The sequence below is a fragment of the Giraffa tippelskirchi genome, chromosome 5, assembly GCF_054371585.1.
Source record: "Giraffa tippelskirchi isolate mGirTip1 chromosome 5, T2T-mGirTip1v1.2.pri, whole genome shotgun sequence".
In the NCBI taxonomy this organism is placed as follows: Eukaryota; Metazoa; Chordata; class Mammalia; order Artiodactyla; family Giraffidae; genus Giraffa; species Giraffa tippelskirchi.
This window is the reverse complement of record NC_137279.1, coordinates 90,750,049-90,777,058: the sequence shown is the minus strand read 5'-3', so window position 1 is coordinate 90,777,058 and position 27,010 is coordinate 90,750,049. Positions and strand designations below refer to the sequence as shown.

General features: G+C 37.6%; 1 protein-coding gene across 1 annotated transcript; it reads right to left on the bottom strand.

Moving 5' to 3' along the window:
* Window positions 1-252: 252 nt before the first annotated feature.
* On the bottom strand, window positions 253-2,491 carry LOC145506315 (olfactory receptor 10T2-like). The gene has a single exon (XM_081490642.1). The coding sequence runs from the start codon at window positions 1,195-1,197 to the stop codon at window positions 253-255; it is 945 nt and encodes a 314-aa protein (XP_081346768.1). The 5' UTR covers window positions 1,198-2,491.
* Between the last annotated feature and the right edge of the window lie 24,519 nt (window positions 2,492-27,010).

Here is a 27,010-nt window from a genome sequence, read left to right as displayed (position 1 = left end):
GTTGGTCTGAGAAAACTGACATTTTAAATGTCCAATAATAACATGGATTGAGTCCTTGAAAGTTGCCACATTCACATAACTTTCTGAAGACCAAATGGTACAACCTCTACAGTGAATAGAGGGCAAACATAAAGGTCTTTCCAATAAAAATAACACAGCCTTCTTTCTTGTTTTCTTTTTTAAACAAAAACTATGTTTATTGGCATCCTATCCTGGATACTTTCATGAATATAATTTTTCTGATTTGTCAACTCATACAATTTTGGAAAGCAAGTACCTACTGAGAACTTTTTTCAGAGCTGTCTTTACTTCTTTATTTCTCAGTGTATAGACAAGAGGGTTAAGTAGTGGGGTAATCACTGTATAGGTCACCGCCACAAGCCGATCCTTATCTGAGGAGTACAGGGATGTGGGCCTCAAGTAGATAAAGGAAGCACAGCCATAGTGGACAATGACCACTGTGAGGTGGGAGGCACAGGTGGCAAAGGCCTTATACTGTCCCTCTACTGAGGAGATCTTGAGGATGGTGGAAGCAATGAAGACGTAGGAGATGAAGATCAGCACGAAGGGAACCAGCAACACCAGAATGCTGAGGAAGAAGATAACCATCTCCTTCAGGTTGGTGTCTGTGCAGCCCAGTTTTATGACAGGGGAAATGTCACAGAAGAAGTGGTTGATCCGATTGGAGGCACAGAAGGGTACACTAAACACCAGGAAGTTGACAACCACAGAGATCAGGAAACCACAGAAGCTTGAGGCTAAAACCAGCTGTGTGCAGGTGGCTCTACTGACAATGAGTGTGTAGTTGAGAGGGTTGCAGATGGCAACATAGCGATCATAGCCCATGACAGCAATTAGGAAACAGTTGGTACAAGCCAAGCCCACAAAGAAATAGAGCTGGGCCACACACCCAGATAATGAAATAGTTGGAGCTGTGGAAAGCAGGTTGGTCAGCATTTTTGGCACAATGACCAAGGTGTAGCAGGTTTCAGAACAGGAGAGGACAGAGAGAAAGAAGTACATAGGGGTGTGCAAAGCCCGATCCAGATGAATGACCATCATGATGGTGGCATTGGCCATCAGAGTGGTCAGGTAGACCAGGAGGAAGATAAAGAAGAGAAGGATCTGCAGATTCCCTAGGTTTGAGAAGCCTATAAGGATGAACTCGGTGATCATGCTCTGGTTCTGCCTTTTCATTGGTTACTGCAAATCAGACTCAGACATTCTGCAACCGGCAACAGAATGAATTTGACAAAAGTGAATGCCCCGGAATAGACCATGCCTGTATTTCTGTACAAAGTTGACAATACTAATCTGAAACAATGAGTAACAAACAAGTTAAGCACATTGATCAAGGGGTGAGGGGAAAGCAGTAGGCTTGAGGAGTAGTGGCATAAGAAAATCCCCAATTCAATGATATCTGAAGACATTCTTTTCATTTTTGTAAGTTGTTTCCATTTCTCTGTCTTCTTATCGGCATAGAAGCTTCATACATAATGTGTTAAATCAAGAGGTAATGGTAAAGTCATCTCATCTAAACCTGTGAGTTTATGGAAACTGAATTTTGAAAAGATTAAACCATTTGCTTAACCCACATGAGAGTGACAGTCCTGGAAATCACCTATCTTCAAAGTAATTTTATGAAAGTATGAACTAGAAAAAACAATTGAAAAGTCATCTCTCTAGTCCCTCATATACTTGAGACAAATACTACTTGCTTACACATACTGAAGTGCTGAGATTTATTTGCTCATGATTAGTTGTGAAACCTTTGAGATGGGCTTAGAATGACCTCATATATTGGGGTTTCTCTTGTCATGGGTGCATGGTAATTTGGGATTAAGAATCTAGCTAAAGCTCAAGTCATGCTCAGAGAATGCTAATTCTTTGGCTGACACCTTCACTCTCTTGACCACTGCTTCAATCTCTGATGCCTCCATAATATTCTCAGAAAAAGCCTCACCATTTTCTGTGGGAGACCTGTGATTTGATTCAGAAATAACATAATTCGAAAACCTTTACACTAGCGACTCATTTGAAAAGACCCTGATGTTGGGAAAGATTGAGGGCAGGAGGAGAAGGGGATGACAGAGGATGAGATGGTTGGATGGCATCACGGACTCAATGGACATGGGTTTGGGTAGACTCTGGCAGTTGATGATGGACAGGGAGGTCTGGCATGCTGCAGTCCATGGGGTCATAAAGAGTCAGACACGACTGAGGGACTAAACTGAACTGAACAGGAGTCTTCTTTCCTAATCTGCACCTAAGCCTATAAACTTTTTAACATGAATATGTGTTGTCCAATCACAGTAGTCAAGTTCCAGTTATAAAGAGTCTATTACCTCACAAAGCAGACTGTTGTCTTGTTAGATGGCTTAATTGGCCAGAGTCTCCTTACACTGAGATGAACTATGGCTACTTAAAACTTCCACTCTTTGGTCTTGATTTGTTCTTTGAAGATACAAGAAGATTCATTCTTAAAAAAAAAAAAAAAGACAGCTTTCTTGTTATTGGAATAAAATTATCCTATCCCTTTATGGGTCTTATTTTCTTCTTAAGTTCTTAGTTCTCTTGTTTCCCCATGATTATCCTGAATTCTCTGTTCTAATCACTATCTCAGGTCATTTTAGCAGATTTTATCATTTTATCACTCTTTGCTAGTCTACAGTCATCACACATCATAAATTTCTATCTTTGCCAATAAAAATTGCTTTTCTTTTCTCATAATTCTTTAGCCATCACAATTAATGTTTATCAATCCTTCAAAACTCCATGTTAATATTTATCTCCTAAAAGGCTATGTTGAGTAGTTTTGAGATTTGATTACTGTGTGCAGTTACTGCTCTGTTAGTTTGTTCTGGGATCATTTGCTGGAATGTAAGCATAGTGAGGCCAGAAGTGTGTGGGCTCTGGAGCCAGACTGCCTAGACTGGGAACACGGCTCTTCACCTACTAGATTTATGACCTTGTAGAAATTGTTTTCATATGCCTCAGGTTTTCATCTGAAATGGCAGTAATAATAATAGCAGAAAAAAAAAAACATTTTTGTGAGTACCAAATGTTCACAGCTATGTTTTTAAATGACATTAGTATTCAGTGTGTTAGCTCTTAGCATCTACTCCAACCCCTTCATGTTATAAACGGAGTCCCAAAAAGGTAAAATGTGAAGATATAGGTTGTACAGCTACTTAACAGCAGAGGTGAAATTGTATCCCAAATATCCTAAACTACCCACTATAAGACTATATCTTCTAATTAACCAGAATCTGGTTTTTAATATTTTCAATATTTCTTTTGTACTGTGTGCTTATGCACCACTGGAGTAGGAAATTAATCAATATCTTCTTTACTCCCTGTGATCCTCACACAGGCAGCATTTTTCACACTTCCATTTACTCCTAACTTTTATTCTTCCACCTTCAATACAGCAGATACATTTTTTCCCTTTTTGCTTAAGTATATACCTGTCCTGCTCTTCAGGCATTTCCTTATTATTTTTCCTACATTAAGTCATTTTAGGAATATTTTTGTTTTGTGTGCATATGTACTTAGTTGCTCAGTCATGTCCAACTCTTTGCAACCTCATGGACTGAAACCTGCCAGGCTCTTCTGTCTATGGGGATTCTCCAGACAAGAATACGAGAATGGGTTGCTATGCCCTCCTCCAGGGGATCTTCCCAACCCAGGGATCGAACCCAGGTCTCCTGTACTGCAGGCAGATTCTTTACCATCTGAGCCACCAGGGAAGCCCAAGAATATTGGAGTGGGTAGCCTATCCCTTCTCCAGGGGATCTTCCTATCTCAGGAATTAAACTGGGGTCTCCTCCATTGCAGGAGGATTATTTGCCAGCTGAGTTACCAGGGAAGCCTATTTTTGTTTCATATTTTAAAATATTTTTCTAACTTTAGTCTTTTTCTATATTCAGATTGTACTTTCTTCAGCTGGATCTCTGCCTTCCGCATACGGTCTCTGTCCCTGTGTTTCTCTCTGGATCCTGATCCTATGACCCACTGCACTTGTGCATGGTTCTCACCAGTCCTTCTGCCTTTGAATCTTTCTTTGATTCCTAATATACCTGTACAGTTTGATGGAAAGATGATACTGTTAAAAGAAAAGAGTTGTCTTACAACTATAATACAAATGAAGCACTTACAGAGTTCTGGCACAATCTCAGTTTTCTTTATCCTGTATATCCCTTCAAAGTATAAAGAAAGAGAGAAATGAAGAAATTTGTGAGAGCGTCATGCAGTATATTTTTCCAGAACTGATTGGGGGAAAATCTAGGTGCTAAGATTAGCCTTTAAAGATGAAAGAAAGCTCTGCTTGCTAGCTGAGCTAGAGCTAAGGGGACAGATGCAGTCTTAGCTGCTCTGTGTTCCTGGTGGCAGAAGCTCCAGCAAATCCTTGGGTCTTATAGAGTTAGGGTACTCCAGGGGATAAATACCTTCAAGGGAGTTACTCCTTTGGATTCTAGGCAGTAATATAACTTGTAAAAATAAATCAAATAAATTATTTACTTTACTTGATTCATATAAGAGATATATAGTTTGAATGATATGTTTTTTTCATATATAATTTATTTTGACTCAAGTTTTCACTTGCTGATAAGCTGTCATTCCCTTAATCATTAATTAGCCTTATAGAATCTGGATATAGTTGGACTCTTTTGAAGAATTAAGTAAATGCCATTTTTTAAAAATTTCATGTAGCCTCCTCTTTCTCCTTCAAGTTTGCTAATAGAATAAGCCAGATAATATTTTCTCTCTCTGCTTTATGTATCTTAGTTATGTCTGCATTCTAAGAGAGCACAAATTATTTTTCTACACTTTACTATCTGTTAGATTCATCTCTTAAATACATTTTTCAGTGTGACATTCATCTATACATCCACTAATTCATTTATTAAATCAGTATGTTTTAAATGTTGATGATGTTCCAGGCACTTGATAATTGTTTTGACAAGGAAGATTTCACAAAAATGAGGATGGCATAGAACACGATAATAGTAGTTTTTCGACCACATAGACTTGAGCCTTCTGAAATGCATGTGAAGATGCCTATTGCTGGGTTCTGTTCAGGATACTCTGAATTAGAAATATTTGACATGGAGCCTGTGGATATTTTGCAATTGTCTCAGGTGATTTCCTTATTCTTAGAAAGTTTAAAACAGAATACTGTCTTCTGTCTGAAAATATCTTAGTGTTTAGAGAGGAAGATGGAGAGAGAGAGAGAGGAAAAAAAAAAAAGAATTCCAGAAGACAAAGAGGGCTAAGAGAAGATAATTACAAGGTGCTGTAACATTAATAAGAGGTAGCACGATTTTCACATCCAGTAGCAAAAACAGTGTGTCTCAGACTTGTCAAACTGCCCTTAGACATCTATTTCTTCCAGGAATAATCCTCTTCCTGAAAAATTCAAGAGTTTTGTGCTATGTAAAGAGAGAAGAAATCAAGGATTTCTTGTTTCAATTTCTAATTATGAGAAATATAAGGTTCTCAATTGATGTGTGTGTGATATGGGCTAATAAAAAGAAGGCTTGTTGTTCCAGTGTTTATCTGACTTCTGTGGAGAAAGAAATAGATATTAAGGAGCAAGAATTATTTAAATTGAGCTCTACAGGGCTGCATGGCTATAACACTAAGCCTTCCTTTCTACTCATTTTTTATACTGCAAATCTAACACTAACAGCAGTTTTTTGAACATTCATTAAGCAGCTATCATTATCCATTCATTAGCTTGTCTATAATAACCTCATCAGGTAAGATAGCGTGTGCTCAGTCAGTCATGTCCAACTCTTTGCAATCTCACAGACTGTAGCCCACCACGCTCCTCTATCCATGGAATTTTTCAGGCAAGAATACTGGAGTGGGTTGCCATTTCCTATTCCAGGGGATCTTCCCAACCCAGAGATTGAACCCATGTCTCTTATGTCTCGTGCATTGGCAGGCAGATCTTTGACCACTGCACCACCTGGGAAACCCAAAGTAACGCTATTTCCATTTTACAGAAAAAATCCAAGAAAAGCACAGCAGTACTGCTGAACTAAGGAGAGTGAAATGAGTTTTGGGAAGCTAAAGCAGTTATACTTTATGGAGCAAAATACCAAAGAGTTGGGCCAATTTAGAGGAAGAATTTCAGAAATATCCATATGGGTACCTTTTCATAATGAGCTGCATACTGAAATGCTTAGGCATAATATGAAACTCTAAACAACGACCTATGAGGAGTCTAAGTTACACAGTTCCTATAACTCACTTGCAGTTGGGAAATGTTTGAGATCCAATTAGCTAGATTCAGAAAACATCATAGAAAACTTGGGATTGTCAACAAAGAAGCAAAAACATGCCTTAGTCATAAGGATAAACTAGATATCAGTAAATGCCACTATCTAACTGTTTTAACAAAACTTAAAAGTAAGTCTCAATCTAGATATATGATTTTCAACAAAGGTGTTGTAAGACAATTCAATGAAGAAAGAAAAATCTTTTCATTGAGTAATGCCAGAAAATAGATATACTCATGTAAAGAAATAAATGTAGAACTTTTCATACAGGAAATTAACTCAGAAGGGATTATATACCTAAGTATAAACATTGAAATAATGAAACTTCTAAGAGAAATTGTTTGTGATGATGATGCACCCAAGTTTTCTTAAAAAGAACACAGAAGTGCTAATCGAAACAGAAAAATAAAAATAGATTAGATTTTATAAAAATATTAACAGTAAAATATTTTACTTTTATAAGGACACCATTAAGAATATGAAATGGCCAATTACAGATTGGGAGAGAATATTAGCAACACATATCGGACAGAGGATTTCTTGTATCTAGAATATATAAATAAAAATGCTGCTAAGTCACCTCAGTCGTGCCCGACTCTGTGCGACCCCATAGACGGCAGCCCACCAGGCTCCGCCATCCCTGGGATTCTCCAGGCAAGAATACTGGAGTGGGTTGCCATTGACTTCTTCAGATATAAATAAAAATAAAAGGTCTTATAACTTCATGGCAAATAAATGGGGAAAATTCAGAAACAGTGTCAGATTTCATTTTCTTGGGCTCCAAAGTCAGTGTGGATGGTGACTGCATCTATGAAATTAAAAGATACTTGTCTCCTTGGAAGAACAGCTATGTCAAACCTAGAAAGTGTTTTTTTAAGTAATTTATTTTTTGATTGAAGGAAAATTGCTTTACAAAATTTTGCTGTTTTCTGCAAAATATCAACAAGAATCTGTCATAGGTATACATATATCCCCTCCCTCTTGAACCTCCCTCCCATCTCCCTCTCCATCCCACCCCTCTAGGTGGTTATTGAGTCCCTGTTTGAGTTCCCTGAGTCATATAGCAAATTCCCATTGGTTATCTATTTTACATATGGTAATGTAAGTTTCCATGTTACTCTCTCCATACATCTCACTCTCTCCTTCTTCCCCTCGACCTCCATGTCCATAAGTCTGTTCTCTATGTCTGTTTCTCCATTGCTGCCCTGCAAATGAATTCATCAGTACCATCTTTCTAGATTCCATATATATATGCATTAGTGTATGATGTTTCTCTTTCTGATTTACTTCACTCTGTATAATAGGCTGTAGGTTCATCCACCTTATTAGACCTGACTCAAATTCATTCCTTTTTTGACTAATATTCCATTGTGTATATGTACCACTTCTTTTTCCATTCATCTGTCAATGGACATCTAGGTTGCTTCCATGTTCTAGCTATTGTAAATAGTTCTGCAATGAGCATTGGGGTACATGTGTTTTTTTTTTCAATTTTGGTTTCTTCAGGTATGTGCCTAGTAACGGGATTGCTGGGTCATCAGTTCAGCTCAGTTCAGTCTCTCAGTTGTGTCTGACTCTTTGAGACTCCATGAACTGTAGCATGCCAGGCCTCCCTGTCCATCATCAACACCCAGAGTTTACCCAAACTCATGTCCAGTAAGTCGATGATGCCATCCAACCATCTCATTCTCCGTCATCCCCTTTTCCTCCTGCCCTCAATCTTTCCCAGCATCAGGGTCTTTTCAAATGAGTGAGCTCTTTGTATCAGGTAGCCAAAGTATTGGAGTCTCAGCTTCAACATCAGTCCTTCCAATGAACATTCAGGACTGATCTCCTTTAGGATGGACTAGTTGGATCTCCTTGCAGTCCAAGGGACTCTCAAGAGTCTTCTCCAACACCACAGTTCAAAAGCATCAATTTTTCAGCGCTCAGCTTTCTTTATAGTCTAACTCTCATATCCATACATGACTACTGGAAAAACCATAGCCTTGACTAGACTGATCTTTGTTGGCAAAGTAATGTCTCTGCTTTTTAATATACTGTCTAGGTTGGTCATAACTTTCCTTCCAAGGAGTAAGTGTCTTTTAACTTCATGGCTGCAATCACCATCTGCAGCGATTTTGGAGCCCCCCAAAATAAAGTCTGCCACTGTTTCTACTGTTTCCCCATCTATTTACCATGAAGTGATGGAACCGGATACCATGACCTTAGTTTTCTGAATGTTGAGATTTAAGCCAGCTTTTTCACTCTCCTCTTTGACTTTCCTCAAGAGGCTCTTTAGTTCTTCACTTTCTGCTATAAGGGTGGTGTCATCTGCACATCTGAGGTTATTGATATTTCTCCTGGCAATCTTGATTCCAGCTTGTGCTTCTTCCAGCCCAGCATTTCTCATGATGTACCATATGGTGGCTTTATTCCCAGTTTTATTTAAGGAATCTCCATATCATCTGCCATAGTAGCTGTATCAATTTATATCCCCACCAATAGTGGGAGAGGGTTTCCTTTTCTCCACATCTTTTCCAGCTTTTATTTTTTGTAGACTTTTTGATGGTGTGAGGTGATATCTCATTGTAGTTTTGATTTGTATTTCTCTAATAATGAGCTATGTTGAACATCTTTTCATGTATTTGTTAGCCATCTGTATGTCTTCTTTGGAGAAATGTCTGTTTAGGTCTTTTTCCCACTTTTTGATTGAGTTGTTTGCTTTTTTGGTATTGAGTTGTATGAGTTACTTGTTTATTTTGGAAATTAATCTTTTGTCAGTTGTTTCATTTGCTATTATTTTCTCCCATTCTTAGGGTTGTCTTTTCACCTTGTTTATAGTTTCCTTTGTTATGCAAAAGTGTTTAAGTTTAATTAGGTCCTGCTTGCTTATTTTTGTTTTTATTTCCACTGCTCTAGGAGATGGGACACAGAGCACCTTGCTTTGATTTATGTCGCTGAGTATTCTTGTTTTCCTTTAAGAGTTTTACAGTTTCTGGTCTTAAAGACACTTAGGTCTTTAATCCATTTTGAATTTATCTTTGTGTATGGTGTTAGAAAGTGTTCTAATTTCATTCTTTTACATATAGCTGTCTAGTTTTCCCAGCACCAATTGTTGAAGAGATTATCTTTGCCCTGTTGTATATTCTTGCTTCCTATGTCAAACATAAGGTACCCATAGATGTGTGGATCTCTGGGCTCTCTATTTTAAGACAGAGTTTTAAAAAGCAGAGACATTACTTTGCTGACAAAGTCTGTAGAGTCAAAGCTTTCATTTTTCCAGTAGTCATGTATAAATGTGAGAGCTGGACCATTAAGAAGGCTGAACACCAAAGAATTGACTCTTTCAAACTATGATGTTAGAGAAGACTCTTGAGAGTGTCTTGGATAGCAAGGAGATCAAACCAGTTAATCCTAAAGGAAATCAACCCTGAATATTCATTGGAAGGACTGATGCTGAAGCTGAAGCTCCAATACTTTGGCCACCTGATGCAAAGAGCCGACTCACTGGAAAAGACCGTGATGGTGCAGAAAAGTTGAGGACAAGAAGAGAAGTGGGTGACAGAAGGTAAGATGGTTGGATGGCATCACTGACTCAATGTACATGAGTTTGTGCAAACTCAGGGAGATAGTGATGGACAGAGAGACCTGGTGTGCTACAGTTCATGGGGTTACAAGAGTCAGACATGACTTAGCTACTGAACAATAACAACAGCAGGTCAGTAAGAAGAAAAATGACCAAATAAAACTGGTCAATATCACAAAAACAGGTATGGATCAATGGAACAGAATGGAGAATCCAGGAATAAGCATACACATCTAAGGTCAATTAATCTTTGATAAAGAAGGCAAGAATATACAATGGAAAGAAGACAGTCACTTCAATAAATGGTGCTGGGAAAACTGGATAACTACTTTTAAAGAAATAAAATTAGAACATTATCTAATACCATATACAAAATAAACTCAAAATGGATTAAAGATTTAGCTATAAACTGAATACTGTAAAACTTCTAGAGGAAAACATAAACAGGACACTCTTTGATATAAACTGCAGCAAGATCTTTTTTGATTGATCTCCTTATAATAATGAAAATAATAAAAAGAAAAATAAACAAATGGGACCTAATTAAGCTTAAAAGCTCCACAGAGCAGAGAACCATAAGCAAGTGAAAAGACAAACTACAAATTGTGAGAAAATATTTGCAAATGATTCAATTAACAAGGGCTTAATTTCTAAAATATACAAACAGTTCACATAGCTCAATACCAAATACAAAACATACAAACAAATAAAAAGCAACCCAATCAAACAATAAACAGAAGACCTAAACAGATGTTTGTCCAAAGATTGACCTGCAAATGGCCAATAGGCACATGAAAAAATGCTCAACATTTCTGTTTATTAGAGACATGCAAATTAAAACTACAATAAGGTATCAACTCACAGCAGTCAGAATGACCATCATCAAAAAGTCTACAAATAATGAATGTAAGAGAGAGTGTGGAGAAAAGGGAACTCTCTTACATTGGTGGGAATGTAAATATGTGCAGGCATTATGGAGAACAGTATGGAGATTCCTTAAAAAAAAGAAAAAAATAAATAAAGAGTTACCATATGATCTAGAAATTCCACTCCTGGGCATATTATTTAGAAAAGACAAAAACTAATTAAAAAAGATACATGCACCCCAAAGTTCATAGCAATCTGAACTATTTACAATAGCCAAAACATGGAAGCAACCTAAATGTCCATCAACGGATGAGTGCATATCGAAGATGTGGTATGCATATATACCGTGGAATACTGTTGTTGTTTAGTTGCTAATTTGTATCTGACTCTTTGCCATCCCATGGACTATGGCCCACCAGGCTCCTCTGTCCATGAGATTTCCTAGGCAAGAATACTGGAGTGGATTGCCCTTTTCTTCTTCAGGAGATCTTCCTGACCCTGGGATCGAACTTACGTCTCCTGCTTGGTAGGTGCATTCTTTACCACTGAGCCACCTGGAAAGCCCTACAATGGAATACATCTTGGCCATAAAAAATAATGAAATACTGACATTTGCAGCAACATGGATGAGCCTAGAGATTTTCATACTAAGTAAAGTACATCAGAGAGAGAAAGACACTTAACTTATGATATCACTCATGTGTGGAATCTAACTGAAAAAAATGATATAAATGAACTTATTTACAAAATAGAAACAGACTCACAGATTTCAAAAACAAATTTATGGTTACCAAAGGGAAATGCAGGTGGCGGGTGGGGCAGGTGGAGGAGCTTGGCATTAATATACATACACTGCTGTATATAAAGCAGATAATCAATAAGGACCTACTGCATGGCACAGGCTGCTGCTGCTGCTGCTGCTGCTTCTGCTGCTAAGTCACTTCAGTCGTGTCCGACTCTGTGTGACCCCAGAGACGGCAGCCTACCAGACTCCTCCGTCATTGGGATTATCCGGGCAAGAAACTGGAGTGGGTTGCCATTTCCTTCTCCAGTGCATGAAACTGAAAAGTGAAAGTGAAGTCGCTCAGTCGTGTCCGACTCTTCGCGACCCCATGGACTGCAGCCTCCCAGGCTCCTCCGTCCATGGGATTTTCCAGGCAAGAGTACTGGAATGGGGTGCCATTGCCTTCTCCATATGGCACAGGGAGCTCTACTAAATATTCTGTAATAAACTAGATAGAAAAAGAATCTGAAAAAGAATAAATGTGTATATTTGCTGTACATCTGAATCAATTTGCTGTACACCTGAAACTAACACAACTTTGTAAATCAACTATACTTCAATAAAAGAGTATATTAAAAAAAGAAAGCAAAAGATAAGATAATTTTTAGTCATCAGAATTTATCAGTGAGGATTCTAAAGAGCTTTCTTAAAATTGAAATAAAATGATTGGTGACCAAAAACCTGGGTTCTACTTGAAGTAATGCAAAATTCTGGAAATGGCAAACATTTCAGTAAATATAAAAGCTATTTTTTAACATAGCATTTTTTTAAAGCCAGCCAAATATGTAAAGACTCAAATGACATACAAAATGGCAATATAAAGGAGAGTTATAATGTTTAGAAATACAATATATGAAAAATAGCGTACAACTCAAAAGGAGAAATGAATGTACAGTGTTGTAAAAGGAATCTTATATATGTAAAATGTACTGACTTTACATTATGTTTTGAAGACTTGCTGTGATAAACTACATATTTTAGGGAAAAAAAGACAAAAATTAAACAAAGATTTGCTAAGAAAAAAATTTTAAAGATGAAACAGAATACTAAAAACATTCTGTTAACCAAATGAAAGTCAAGCAAAAGAGAAAACATGGAACAAATATCTAATAGAACAAATAGATATCAGAAATCAGGGCGATACACTTAAACCCAAAAATAAAATAAAACATGTCAATTATTAATTATCTAAACACATCAATTAAAAGACAGAGATGAACAGATTTTAAGATTTCAATTATATGTTTTCTTCAAGAAAACATTTTGAAATACAAATGTTCATATAACTGTAATGGTTCAGAGAAAAAGCATAAAAATTCTAACAATTAGAAAGCCAAGGGACTATTTTAACATCAGACAAAGTGTATTTCAGCATTAAGAATACTAACAGAAGTAAAGGTTGACCACTTTTTAATGATGAAAAAGTTGAGTAAAAATTCTAATGGTTAAAATGAATATGCATACTTATGAGAAAGATTCAAATTCCAGGAAGGAAAAAATGATGACAAAAAAAAAGCAGACAATTCCAAATTGCAGATAAAGATTTCAAACGTATTTTTTCTGTAATTGATAAAAAAAGTAGAAAAGAAGTTAATAAAAGCTATATGGCCTAAACAATAACACCAAACATCATATAATTCATATTTATAAAACATCACATACAACAAAACATAATTTTCTTTCAAAGCCTATTTGCATAGGCAGAACACTTCCTGGGCCATTAAACACATAATTAAATAATTAATTAATTTTTAAAATAAATTTATTTTAGTTGGAGGCTAATTACTTTACAATATTGTAATGGTTTTTGCCATACATTGACATGAATCAGCCCTGGGTTTACATGTGTTCCCCTTCCTGGACCCCCATCCCACCTCCCTCCCTATCCCATCCCTCTGGGTCATCCCATTGCCCCAGCCCTGAGCATTTGTCTCATGCATCGAACCTGGAATGGTGTTCTGTTTCACATATGATAATATACATGTTTAAATGCTATTCTCTCAGAACATCCCACCCTCACCTTCTCCCTCAGAGTCCATAAGACTGTTCTATGCATCTGTGTCTCTTATTCTGTCTTGCATATAGGGTTATCGTTACCATCTTTCAAATTCCATATATATGCATTAGTATACTGTATTGGTGTTTTTCTTTCTGGCTTACTTCACTCTGTATAATGGGCTCCAGTTTCATCCATCTCAATAGAACTGATTCAAATGAATTCTTTTTAATGGCTGAGTAATATTCCATTGTGTATATGTACCACAGCTTCCTTATCCATACATCTGCTGATGGACATCTAGGTTGCTTCCATGTCCTGGCTATTATAAACAGTGCTGTGATGAACATTGGGGTACATGTGTCTCTTTCAATTATGGTTTCCTTGGTGTGTATGCCCAGCAGTGGGATTGCTGGGTCATATGGCAGTTCTATTTCCAGTTTTTTAAGGACTCTCCACACTGTTCTCCATAGTGGCTGTACTACTTTGCATTCCCACCAACAGTGTAAGAGGGTTCCCTTTTCTCCACATTCTCTCCAGCATTTATTGCTTGTAGACTTTGGATGGCAGCCATTCTGACTGGCATGAAATGGTACCTCATTGTGGTTTTGATTTGCATTTCTCTAATAATGAGTGATGTTGATCATCTTTTCATGTGTTTGTTAGCCATCTGTATGTCTTCTTTGGAGAAATGTCTGTTTAGTTCTTTGGCCCATTTTTTGATTGGGTCATTTATTTTTCTGAAATTGAGCTGCAGAAGTTGCTTGTATATTTTTGAGATTAATTTAAACACATAATTTAAGTGATTTCTCAACTCAGAATAAATCAAAGATGTCTACTTTTGTATGTTCAGTTCAGTGTTGTACTGAGAGAACCAGCCAATGCAATACAGTAAGGAAAACAAATAAAAGGCAATCATGTTAGGAAATTAGTAAAACTATTCACCAAAAAAACGTGGTTATTTAAGTAGAAAATCCAAAGCAATCAAAGTAAAAAGCTAGTAAAATTTTTTAGTTAAAAAAAACCTGGTAAATTAATTTAATGAGGTTGTAAGATATGCAATGAATACAAAGTCATAAGCTGACATATGAAATAGAACTGTATTTCTTCAAATACCAGCAAAAAAGTGGAAACTGATATTTATTACAATAGCAATATATCAATAAAATGCCATCAAAATCATGAAATATGTAGACATGGTAAATACTAAAAAACAACAAAGTTACTGAAGAAAAAGGAGACAGAAATAAATGTAAAATTATAATATGACCATAAATTGAGAAACTCAAAATTGTTAACAGGGCAGTTAACATCAATTAGATTTATTGTTAAACACCAGTACAATATAAACCCCAGCATGCTTTTCTCTAGAAATTGACAAGTTGATTCGAAAATTTATATGGCAATTCAAACCACAAATAACCAAAATAATTTAGAATAGATAAAACATTTACTATATATAAGCACAATTTAGAAATAGATGATGCAGATTTCAGGGCATACTGTCACAATGTTGACCCCCAAGAATAGAGAATTGACATAAGTGACAGAGATCAAGAAGTGCAAATTTCCAGTAACAAGAGAAATGAGTCATGGGATCAAATATACAGCGTAGGGAATATAGTTATTTATACTGTGATATTTTTGTATGGTGACAGTAAATAGACATAATGTATTTTGTGTTTTGTATTGTATATAAATACCAACTCACTATGTTTATGTTGTACATCTGAAACTAATGTAGTAGTTCAATTATACTTCAATTAAAGAGATATGTAGACACTGGAAGAAAATGATCAAAATGGTAATAATGTATTTTTTAGTATTTACCTCTGGAGTAGTAAGGAAGATAGGTGATTGTTAATCTTCAATTTATGCTTTTATATTAAAACTGAAAAAGTATAGACACATGAGTCAATGTAACAGAATATACACAATGGAAATAGTACTATAAATATAAGGTCAATACATTTTCAATGAAGTTGTCAAGGAATTTAAATGAGGACTGAAAAGTTATTTCAACATACTATATAAGGAAATATATAAGAAAGTCAATGCCAAAGAATGCTCAAACTACCTCACAATTGCACTCATCTCACATGCTAGTAAAGTAATGCTCAAAATTCTCCAAGCCAGGCTTCAGCAATACGTGAACCAGAAACTTCCAGATGTTCAAGCTGGTTTTAGAAAAGGCAGAGGAACCAAAGATCAAATTGCCAACATCTGCTGGATCATCGAAAAAGCAAGAGAGTTCCAGAAAAACATCTATTTCTGCTTTATTGACTATGCCAAAGCCTTTGACTGTGTGGACCACAATAAACTGTGGAAAATTCTGAAAGAGATGAATACAAGGCCTTCTCTACCTGTGCCTCCCATCTCATTGTGATAACTGTTCATTATGGTAGTGCTTCTTTCATCTACTTAAGGCCAAAATCCAATTACTCTTCAAGTCAAGACACTTTAATATCTGTGTCTTACACCATCCTCACACCATTGTTCAACCCAATGATTTATTGCCTGAGAAATAAGGAATTCAAATCAGCTCTTCAAAGAACAATGGCCCAAACTTCATGTCTTGTTAATTAAAGAGCCAAGTTTTCACTATTCAGTTAATTGTATGCCTTTTATGTGACAGGTAATATGTACATTTTCACACAATTTCTCAATTAAGTGTAGAACACACTACCATAAGAATATTTTGCATATTAGGAGAATGAGGCTCAGAGAAGTTAAGATATTTTGACTTTCTACCATCAGTGATACTCTAAGAGGTCTATGTAGATGAGGGAAAGAATCACTCAGTTACAGAACAAATGTTATTATATTTCACTGCTATAAAGTTTGATTACTCAAAAACGTATACAATCAACAGAGGTGAGTAAAGATACATTCAAATTGTGAAATAGAATAAAGAAAACCTCACTTTTTTGACTTAACTCTACAGGTTGGAGGATTTTAATTCCCCAACTGGGGATTGGACACAGGCCTTCGGCAGTGAGAGAGTGGAGTCCTAACCACTGGACTGCTAGGGAATTCCGAAGAAACCTCATTTTTAAATTGAAGTATAGTTGATTTACAATGTTGTGTTTATTTCAAGTGTATACCAAATTGATTCATATGTATGTATTTATATATGCACTGTGTTGTGCTTAGTCGCTCAGTTGTGTCTGACTCTTTGCTGCCCCAGGGACTGAAGCCCACCAGGCTCCTCTCTCCTTGGGGATTCTCCAAGCAATAATACTGCAGTGGGTTTCCATGTCCTCCTCCAGGAGGAAGACCCCCTGGAGAAGGGAATGGCTACCCACTCCAGTATTCTTTCCTAGAGAATCGCATGAACAAAGGAGTCTGGCAGGCTATATATAGTTTATGGGATTTCAAAGATTCAGACACAACTGAGTGACTAAGCACACATACACACACACATTCTTTTTCATTTTCTTTTCCTACATAGATTATTACAAAATATTGATAGTTCTCTGTTCTACCCAGTAGGTCCTTGCTGGTTATTTATTTTATATACAGACCTGTGTACATGTTAATTTCAACCTCCTAATTTATCCACCCACTTTCTTTCTTGGTAACTTTAAGTTTGTTTTCCATATCTGAGTCTGTTTCTGTCTTGTAAGTAAGTTCATTTGGGTCATTTTTTTTTTAATTTAGATTCCACATACAAGTGATCTCATATGATATTTGTCTTTGTCTGACTTACTTCACTTAGTATAATAATCTCAAGGTCCATCCATTTTTCTGAAAATAGCATTGTTTCATTCTTTTTTATGATTAAGTAGTATTACCTTGTATATTTTATTTATACCACATATTCTATACACATTTATTCAATGGATATTTATGTCGTTTCCAAGTCTTAATTATTATAAATAGTCCTGCTATGAACATTGGGATGGATGTATCTTCTTATATATTTTGGTTTTCTTTGGATGTATACCCAGGGGTAGAATTGTAGGATCATTTTGTAACTCTATTTTTAGTTTTTTAAGAAACCTCCATACTGTTCTCCATAGTAGATGTACCAATTCACATTCCCATTATACAGTGTGGGAGGGAAATCTCAATCAAAATGGAGCTGGAGGCCTGAAGTGAGAGTCCTCACACATTGCATGCTTATCAATTACAGTCCCCTATAGAAAAGCATCAACTACAGACCCCAACAGGAAGAGATCTCCTTGCCCAGCAATAAATCCAGCAAATGGGTAGTCCTGCACCTTTCTAAACTCTCCTTTTCCTTCAATGTCAGTTCAGTCACTCAGTTGTGTCCGACTCTTTGCGACCCAATGAACGGCATCACACCAGACTTCCCCGTCCATCACCAACTGCTGGATCTTGCTCAAACTCGTGTTCATCGAGTTGGTGATGCCATCCAACCATCTCATCCTCTGTCGTCCCCTTCTCCTCCCGCCTTCAATCTTTCCCAGCATCAGGGTCTTTCCTAATGAGTCAGTTCTTCTCATCAGGTGGCCAAAGTATTGGAGTTTCAGCTTCAACATCAGTCCTTCCAATGAATATTCAGGACTGATTTTCTTTAGGATGGACTGGTTGGATCTCCTTGCAGTCCAAGGGACTCTCAAGAGTCTTCTCCAACACCACAGTTCAAAAGCATCAATTCTTCAGCGCTCCAACACCACAGTTCAAAAGCATCAATTCTTCAGTGCTCAGTTTTCTTTATGGTCCAACTCTCACATCAGTATATGACTACAGGAAAAACCATAGTATTTACTAGATGGACCTTCAGTGTAATTCCTTCTGTGTAATTTCATTCAAAACAACCCCTTCCAACTTCTACTTTTTTGTCAACAAAGTAATGCTTCTCTCATTTCTTTCTTAGATTTGTCTATAGTTTTTGCTATAGCATGTTTATCCCAAATTGCAGTTCTCTGCTATTCTCAAATAAATCCATTATGCCAGTAGAATAATTGGATGTTTTATTTTTTAGGCCAACACTGTCTAGTTCCATGGAAAAATAGAAGATAATCTGATTGTCTCGCCTTACCTCCCCTCCTAACAACTTTTTCTTCCTTGAAGACAACACTCTGTAGCTGTCCTTAGTGGCCCTTTTCAGTTTCTGATCCACTCACCTCAACCTGCATATTGAAATGTCTATGCTTTACTTGGGATTGTTTTGTTCCTCCTTTGTTTGAGGTTAAAACCTCATTATACAAATTGTGAGATGATTTGTTCTAGCTCTGCAGAACTAGAACAAATCATCTCACAATTTGCATGGAAATATAAGAAACCTCGAATAGCCAAAGCAATCTTGAGGAAGAAAAATGGAACTGGAGGAATCAACCTGCCTGACTTCAGGCTCTACTACAAAGCCACAATCAAGACAGTATGGTACTGGCACAAAGATAGAAATATAGACCAATGGAACAAAATAGAAAGCCCAGAGATAAACCCACGCACCTATGGACACCTTATCTTCGACAAAGGAGGCAAGAATATACAATGGAGAAAAGACAATCTCTTTAACAAGTGGTGCTGGGAAAACTGGTCAACCACTTGTAAAAGAATGAAACTAGAACACTTTCTAACACCATACACAAAAATAAACTCAAAATGGATTAAAGATCTAAACGTAAGACCAGAAACTATAAAACTCCTAGAGGAAAACATAGGCAAAACACTCTCCGACATAAATCACAGCAGGATCCTCCATGACCCACCTCCAAGAATATTGGGAATAAAAGCAAAAATAAACAAATGGGACCTAATTAAAATTAAGAGCTTTTGCACAACAAAGGAAACTATAAGCAAGGTGAAAAGACAGCCTTCAGAATGGGAGAAAATAATAGCAAATGAAGCAACAAACAATTAATCTCAAAAATATACAAGCAACTTCTGCAGCTGAATTCCAGAAAAATAAACGACCCAATCAAAAAATGGGCCAAAGAACTAAACAGACATTTCTCCAAAGAAGATATACAGATGGCTAACAAACACATGAAAAGATGCTCAACATCACTCATTATTAGAGAAATGCAAATCAAAACCACAATGAGGTATCATTTCACACCAGTCAGAATGGCTGCTATCCAAAAGCTTACAAGCAATAAATGCTGGAGAGGGTATGGAGAAAAGGGAACCCTCTTACAATGTTGGTGGGAATTCAAACTAGTACAGCCACTATGGAAAACAGTGTGGAGATTCCTTAAAAAACTGGGAATAGAACTGCCATATGACCCAGCAATCCCACTGCTGGGCATACACACCGAAGAAACCAGAATTGAAAGAGACGCATGTACCCCAATGTTCATCGCAGCACTGTTTATGATAGCCAGGACATGGAAGCAACCTAGATGTCCATCAGCAGACGAATGGATAAGGAAGCTGTGGTACATATACACAATGGAATATTACTCAGCCATTAAAAAAATACATTTGAATCGGTTCTACTGAGATGGATGAAACTGGAGCCCATTATACAGAGTGAAGTAAGCCAGAAAGAAAAACACCAATACAGTATACTAATGCATATATATGGAATTTGAAAGATGGTAATGATAACCCTATACGCGAGACAGAATAAGAGACACAGATGCATAGAACAATTTTAGGGACTCTGAGGCAGAAGGTGAGGGTGGGACGTTCTGGGAGAATAGCATTGAAACATGTATATTATCATATGTGAAACAGAACACCATTCCATGTTCGATGCATGAGACAAAGGCTCAGGGCCGGGGCAATGGGATGACCCAGAGGGATGGGATGGGGAGGGAGATGGGTGGGGGGTCCAGGAAGGGGAACACATGTAAACCCATGGCTGATTCATGTCAATGTATGGCAAAAACTATTACAATATTGTAAAGTAATTAACCCCCAACTAAAATAAATTAATTTATTAAAAAAAAAAAAGAAAGTAAAAAAAAAAACAACCTCATTATGGAGTCTTCTTCCTATTTGTATGCAATTATTTCCTATACTTTCCTCTCTTTACCCGCATGCTCATTCCTGCATATCATACCTATTGATTATCATCCAGGAAGTGACTAACATTGCATAATTGCTGAAATATCTCAGGTAATCTAAGCAAAGGTTTTGAGAAAATATAATAATTTGGAGAACTAGTCTTCCCTAATGACGAGAAAATTTGTGGAAATACCCTCAATGAATTCCCTTGCCCTATGGAATAAAACCAAGAAGCCTCTGTTAGCAAGAATTTATCACCTAGCCTCTGCCTACCACTCTGACATTATTATTCCTAAGATTATTGTTATTCATTCTCATATATGCCTAGTTATACCTTCTGAAGCTAATTAACTATTTGCTGGTGCTTCAAGTGTCAGTCTGTATTCTCCCATGTTTCTTCATGGGTTCCTTTTTCTGTGTGAAATAGCTCCTCTCCGCTATATAAATTGCATATTTCAAGATATTCTGAGCTATTTCCTCACTTTCATTTTTTTGTCTTTTTAATTTTTAAACATTTATTTATTTTAATTGGAGGATAATTACAATATTATGTAGGTTTCTGTCACATATCAACATGAATCAGCCATAGGTATACAAATGTCACCTCCCTCTTGAACCTCCCTCTCATCTCCCTCCCCATTCCACCCCTCTAAGTTGTCAGAGCACTGGGTTTGAGCCCTCGGTGTCATACAGCAAATTTACACTGGATATCTATTTTGTATATGGTTATATATGTTTCAATGTTACTTTCTCAATTCACCCCACCCTCTTCTTCCCTTACTGTGCCCACAAATCTGTTCTATATGTCTATGTCTCCGTTGCTTCCCTGCACTTAAGTTCATTAGTACTATCTTTCTAGATTCCATATATATGCATTAATATATGATACTTGTCTTTCTCTTTCTGACTTATTTCATTCTGTATAATATGCTCTAGGTTCATCCACTTCATTAGAACAGACTCAAATGTGTTCCTTTTTATGACTAAGTAGTAGCCCATTGTATATATACACCATAGGTTCTTTATCCATTCATCTGTCAATGGACATCAACGTTGCTTCCATGTCCTGGCTATTGTAAACAGTGCTCCAATGAACACTGGGGTATATGTGTCGTTTTCAATGTTGATTTCCTCAGGGTACGTGCCCAGAAGTGCAATTGTTGGGTCATATGGGGCTTCCCTTGTGGCTCAGCTTGTAAAGAATTTGCCTGCAATGAGGGAGACCTGGGTTCTATCCCTGGGTTGGGAAGATCCCCTGAAGAAGAAAAAGGCTACCCACTCCAGTATTCTGGCCTGGAGAGTTCCATGGACTGTAGTCCATGGGGTCACAAAGAATCGGATAAGAATGAGTGACTTTCACTTTCACTTTTCACTTGTTGGTTTTATTCCTAGTGTTTTAAGGAATCTTCATACTGTCTTCCATAGTGGCTGTATAAATTTAGATTCCTGCCAACAGTGCAAGAGGGTTCTCTTTTCTCCACTCCCCCTCCAGCATTTATTACTTGTAGATTTTCTTATCTTTTAAAAAATTTTTTTGTTAAAAGTGTTTCTTCCTCTTCTGAATTATTTTATTCATTTTTTTTTTATTTCTTTTTTTTTCCTTACAAACCCTTGTGTCTAGGGCTGACTTACAATAGATCGCAGTGAGGGAGCTGCTCTGCTGCGTACAAAGCCCGACCCAGAAGCAGGTCCTCTATGAATGGTTTAGCAACAGGTTCCCCACGAACGTGCGGGTGTGTGACCAGTGAGGGGGTGGCTGCCTTTCCTGCCGCTGGTGGGGTAGCCAGGGAAGGGGAGGCAGCTATCCAAGGCCAACCAACGCTCCTGTGGAGCTGTAAATTTTTTGATGATGGCCATTCTGACCAGTGTGAGGTGATACCTCATTGTAGTTTTGATTTGTGTTTCTCTAATAATGAGCAATGTTGAGCATCTTTTCATGTGTTTATTAGCTATCTGTACCTCTTCTTTGGAGACGTATCTGTTTAGGTCTTCTGACTACTTTTTGATTGGGTTGTTTGTTTTTCTGATATTGAGCTGCATGAGCTGCTTGTGTATTTTAGAGATTAATACTTTGTCAGTTGTTTCATTTGCTATTATTTTCTCCCGTTCTTAGGGTTGTCTTTTCACCTTATTTATAGTTTCCTCTGCTGTGCAGAATTGATTAAGTTTAATTATGTCCAACTTATTTATTTTTGTTTTTATTTTCATTTCTTTAGAAGATGAGTCAAAGGATCTTGCTGTGATTTATGTCAGAGAGTATTCTGCCTATGTTTTCCTTTAAGAGCTTTATAGTTTCTGGTCTTACATTTAAGTCTTTAATCCATTTTGAGTTTATTTTTGTGTATGGCATTAGGAAATGTTCTAATTGCATTTTTTTTTTTTTGCATGTAGCTACCCAGGTTTCCCAGCACCACTTATTGAAGAGACTGTCTTTTCTCCATTGATTACTCTTGCCTCCCTTGTCAAAGATAAGGTGCCCATAGGTGCATGGGTTTATCTCTGGACTTTATATCTTATTTCATAGATCTATATGTCATTTTTTGTACCATACTGCCTTGATGACTATAGCTTTGTAGTATAGTCTGAAGTCAGGAATGTTGATTCTTTTATCTCTATTTCTCTTCCTTAAGATTGCTTTAGCTATTCAGGGTCTTTTGTGGTTCCATACAAATTATAACATTTTTGTTCTAGTTCTGTGAAACATACCATTGGTAGTTTGATAAGGATTGCATTGAATCTGTAAATTTCTTTAGGTAGCATAGTCATTCTCATAATATTGATTATTTCAGTCCAAGAACATGGCATATCTCTCCATCCATTTGTGTCATCTTTGATTTCTTTCATTAGTGTCTTATCATCTGCATACAGGTCTTTTGTCTCTTTAAGTAGGTTTATTCCTAGATATTTTTTTCTTTTTGTTGCAATGGTGAATGGGATTGTTTCCCTAATTCCATTTTCTGAGATTTCATGGTTAGCATATAAGAATGCAAGTGATTTCTGTTTATTAGTTTTATATCCTGTGACTTTTCTATAACACTGATTCAGTTCAGTTCAGTCACTCAGCTGTGTCTGACTCTTTGCGACCCCGTGAACCACAGCATGCCAGGCCTCCCTGTCCATCACCAATTCCTGGAGTTTACCAAAACTCATGTCCATTGAGTTGGTGATGCCATCAAACCATCTCATCCTCTGTCGGCCCCTTCTCCTCCTGCCCTCATTCTTTCAGTCTTTTCAAATGAGTCATCAGGTCTTTTCAAATAAGTCAGCTCTATGATTCAGGTGGCCAAAGTATTGGAGTTTCAGCTTCAATATCAGCCCTTCCAAGGAATACCCAGGACTGATCACCTTTAGGATGGACTGGTTGGATCTCCTTGCAGTCTATGCGACTCTTAAGAGTCTTCTCCAACACCACAGTTCAAAAGCATCAATTCTACGGCACTCAGCTTTTTTTATAGTCCAACTCTCACATCCATACATGACTACTGGAAAAACCATAGTCTTGACTAGATGGACGTTTGTTGACAATGTAATGTCTCTGCTTTTTAATATGCTATCTAGGTTGGTCGTAACTTTCCTTCAAGGAGTAAGTATCTTTTAAATTCATGGCTGCAGTCACCATCTGCAGTAATTTTGGAGCCCCCCAAAATAAAGTCAGACACTGTTTCCACTGTTTCCCCATCTATTTGCCATGAAGTGATGGGACCAGATGCCATGATCTTAGTTTTCTGAATGTTGAGCTTTAAGCTAACCTTTTCACTCTTCTCTTTCACTTTCATCAAGAGGCTCTTTAGTTCCTCTTCACTTTCTGCCATAAGGGTGGTGTCATCTACATATCTGAGGTTATTGATATTTCTCCCAGCAATCTTGATTCCAGCTTGTGCTTCATCCAGCCCAGCATTTCTCATGATGTACTCTGCATATAAGTTAAATAAGCAAGGTGACAATATACAGCCTTGACGTACTCCTTTTCCTATTTGGAACCAGTCTGTTGTTCCATGTCCAGATCTAACTGTTGTTTCTGACCTGCATACAGGTTTCTCAGAGGCAGGTCAGGTGATCTGGTATTCCCATCTCTTGAATTTTCCACAGTTTATTGTGACCCACACAGTCAAAGGCTTTGGCATAGTCAATAAAGCACAAATAGATGCTTTTCTGGAAATCTCTTGCTTTGTTGACGATCCAGCAGATGTTGGCAATTTGATCTCTGGTTCCTCTGCCTTTTCTAAAACCAGCTTGAACATCTGGAAGTTCCTGGTTCACGTATTGCTGAAGCCTGGCTTGGAGAATTTTGAGCATTACTTTACTAACGTGTGAGATGAGTGCAGTTGTGCAGTAGTTTGAGAATTTTTTGGCATAGCATTTCTTTGGGATTGGAATGAACACTGACATTTTCCAGTCCTGTAGCCACTGCTGAGTTTTCCAGATTTGCTGACATATTGAGTGCAGCACTTTCACAGCATCTTCTTTTAGGATTTGAAATAGCTCAACTGGAATTCCATCACCTCCACTAGCTTTGTTCATAGTGGTGCTTTCGAAGGCCCACTTGACTTCACATTCCAGGATGTCTGGCTCTAGGTGAGTGATCACACCATCATGATTATCTGGGTCGTGAAGATCTTTTTCGTACAGTTCTTCTGTGTATTCTTGCCACCTCTTCTCAATATCTTCTGCTTCTGTTAGGTTCATATCATTTCTGTCCTTTATTGAGCCCATCTTTGCATGAAGTATTCCCTTGGTATTTCTAATTTTCTTGAAGAGATCTCTAGTCTTTCCCATTCTGTTGTTTTCCTCTATTTCTTTGCACTGATCCCCAAGGAAGGCTTTCTTATCTGCCCTGACTATCCTTTGGAACTCTACGTTCAAATGGGTATATCTTTCCTTTTCTCCTTTGCTTTTTGCTTCTCTTCTTTTCCCAGCTGTTTGTAAGGCCTCCTCAGACAGCCATTTTGCTTTTTTGCTTTTCTTTCTCTTGGGGATGGTTTTGATTCCTGTCCCCTGTACAGTGTCACAAACCTCCATCCATAGTTCATCAGGCACTCTGTTTATCAGATCTAGTCACTTAGATCTATTTGTTACTTCCACTGTATAATCATAAGGGGTTTGATTTAGGTCATACCTGAATGGTCTAGTGGTTTTCCACACTTTCTTTCAATTTAAGTCTGAATTTGGCAATAAGGAGTTCATGATCTGAGCCACAGTCAGCTCCTGGTCTTGTTTTTGCTGACTGTATAGAGCTTCTCCATTTTGACTGCAAAGAATATAATCAATCTGATTTTGGTGTCGACCATCTGGTGATGTCCATGTGTAGAGTCTTCTCTTGTGTTGCTGGAAGAGGGTGTTTGCTATGACCAGTGCGTTCTCTTGGCAAAACTCTATTAGCCTTTGCCCTGCTTCATTCTGTACTCCAAGGCCAAATTTGCCTATTATTCCAGGTATTTCTTGACTTTCTACTTTTGCATTCCACTCCGCTATAATGAAAAGGACATCCTTTTTTGGGTCTTATTTCTAAAAGATCTTGTAGGTCTTCATAAAACCATTTAACTTCAGCTACTTTAGCATTATTGGTTGGAGCATAGACTTGGACTACCATGATACTGAATGGTTTGCCTTGGAAAGGAACAGAGATCATTCTGTCGTTTTTGAGATTGCATCCAAGTACTGCATTTCAGACTCTTTTATTGACAATGAGGGCATTTCTTCTATGGGATTCCTGCCCACAGTAGTAGATATAACGGTCATCTGAGTTACATTCACCCATTCGAGTCCATCTTAGTTTGCTGATTCCTATAATGCCGACCTTCACTTTCACTTTTCACTTTCATGCATTGGAGAAGGAAATGGCAACCCACTCCAGTGTTCTTGCCTGGAGAATCCCAGGGACGGGGAAACCTGGTGGACTGCCGTCTACGGGGTCGCGCAGAGTCAGACACGACTGAAGCGACTTAGCAGCAGCAGCAGCAGCAGCAGAATGTCGACGTTCACTCTTGCCCTCTCCTGTTTGACCACTTCCAATTTGCCTTGATTCATGGACCTAACATTCCAGGTTCCTATGCAATATTGCTCTTTACAGCATCGGACCTTGCTTCTATCACCAGTCACATCCACAACGGGGTGTTGTTTTTGCTTTGGCCCCATCCCTTCATTCTTTCTTGAGTTATTTCTCCACTGATTTCCAGTAGCATATTGGGCACCTACCGACCTGGGGAGTTCATCTTTCAGTGTCCTATCTTTCTGCCTTTTCATACTGTTCATGGGGTTCTCAAGGCAAGAATACTGAAGTGGTTTGCCATTCCCTTCTCCAGTGGACCACATTGTGTCAGAACTCTCCACCATGACCCATCCATCTTGTGTAGCCCCACACGGCATAGCTTAGTTTCATTCACTGATTACCTCTAGCAATTTTCTGGTGCCATCTTTAGGGTTTTCTGTGTATAGTATTGTGCAATCGGAAACAATGAGAAATTTACTTCTTACTTGCCAATCTGGATTCCTTTTATTTCTTTTCTTATCTGATTATTGTGGCTGGGACTTCCAAAACTTTGTTGAATAATAATAATGGCAAGAGTGAGCACACTTGTCTTGTT

Coding starts and splice junctions, on each gene's coding strand:
- LOC145506315 (XM_081490642.1), bottom strand. CDS start 1,197: ATGAAAAGGCAGAACCAGAGCATGATCACCGAGTTCATCCTTATAGGC.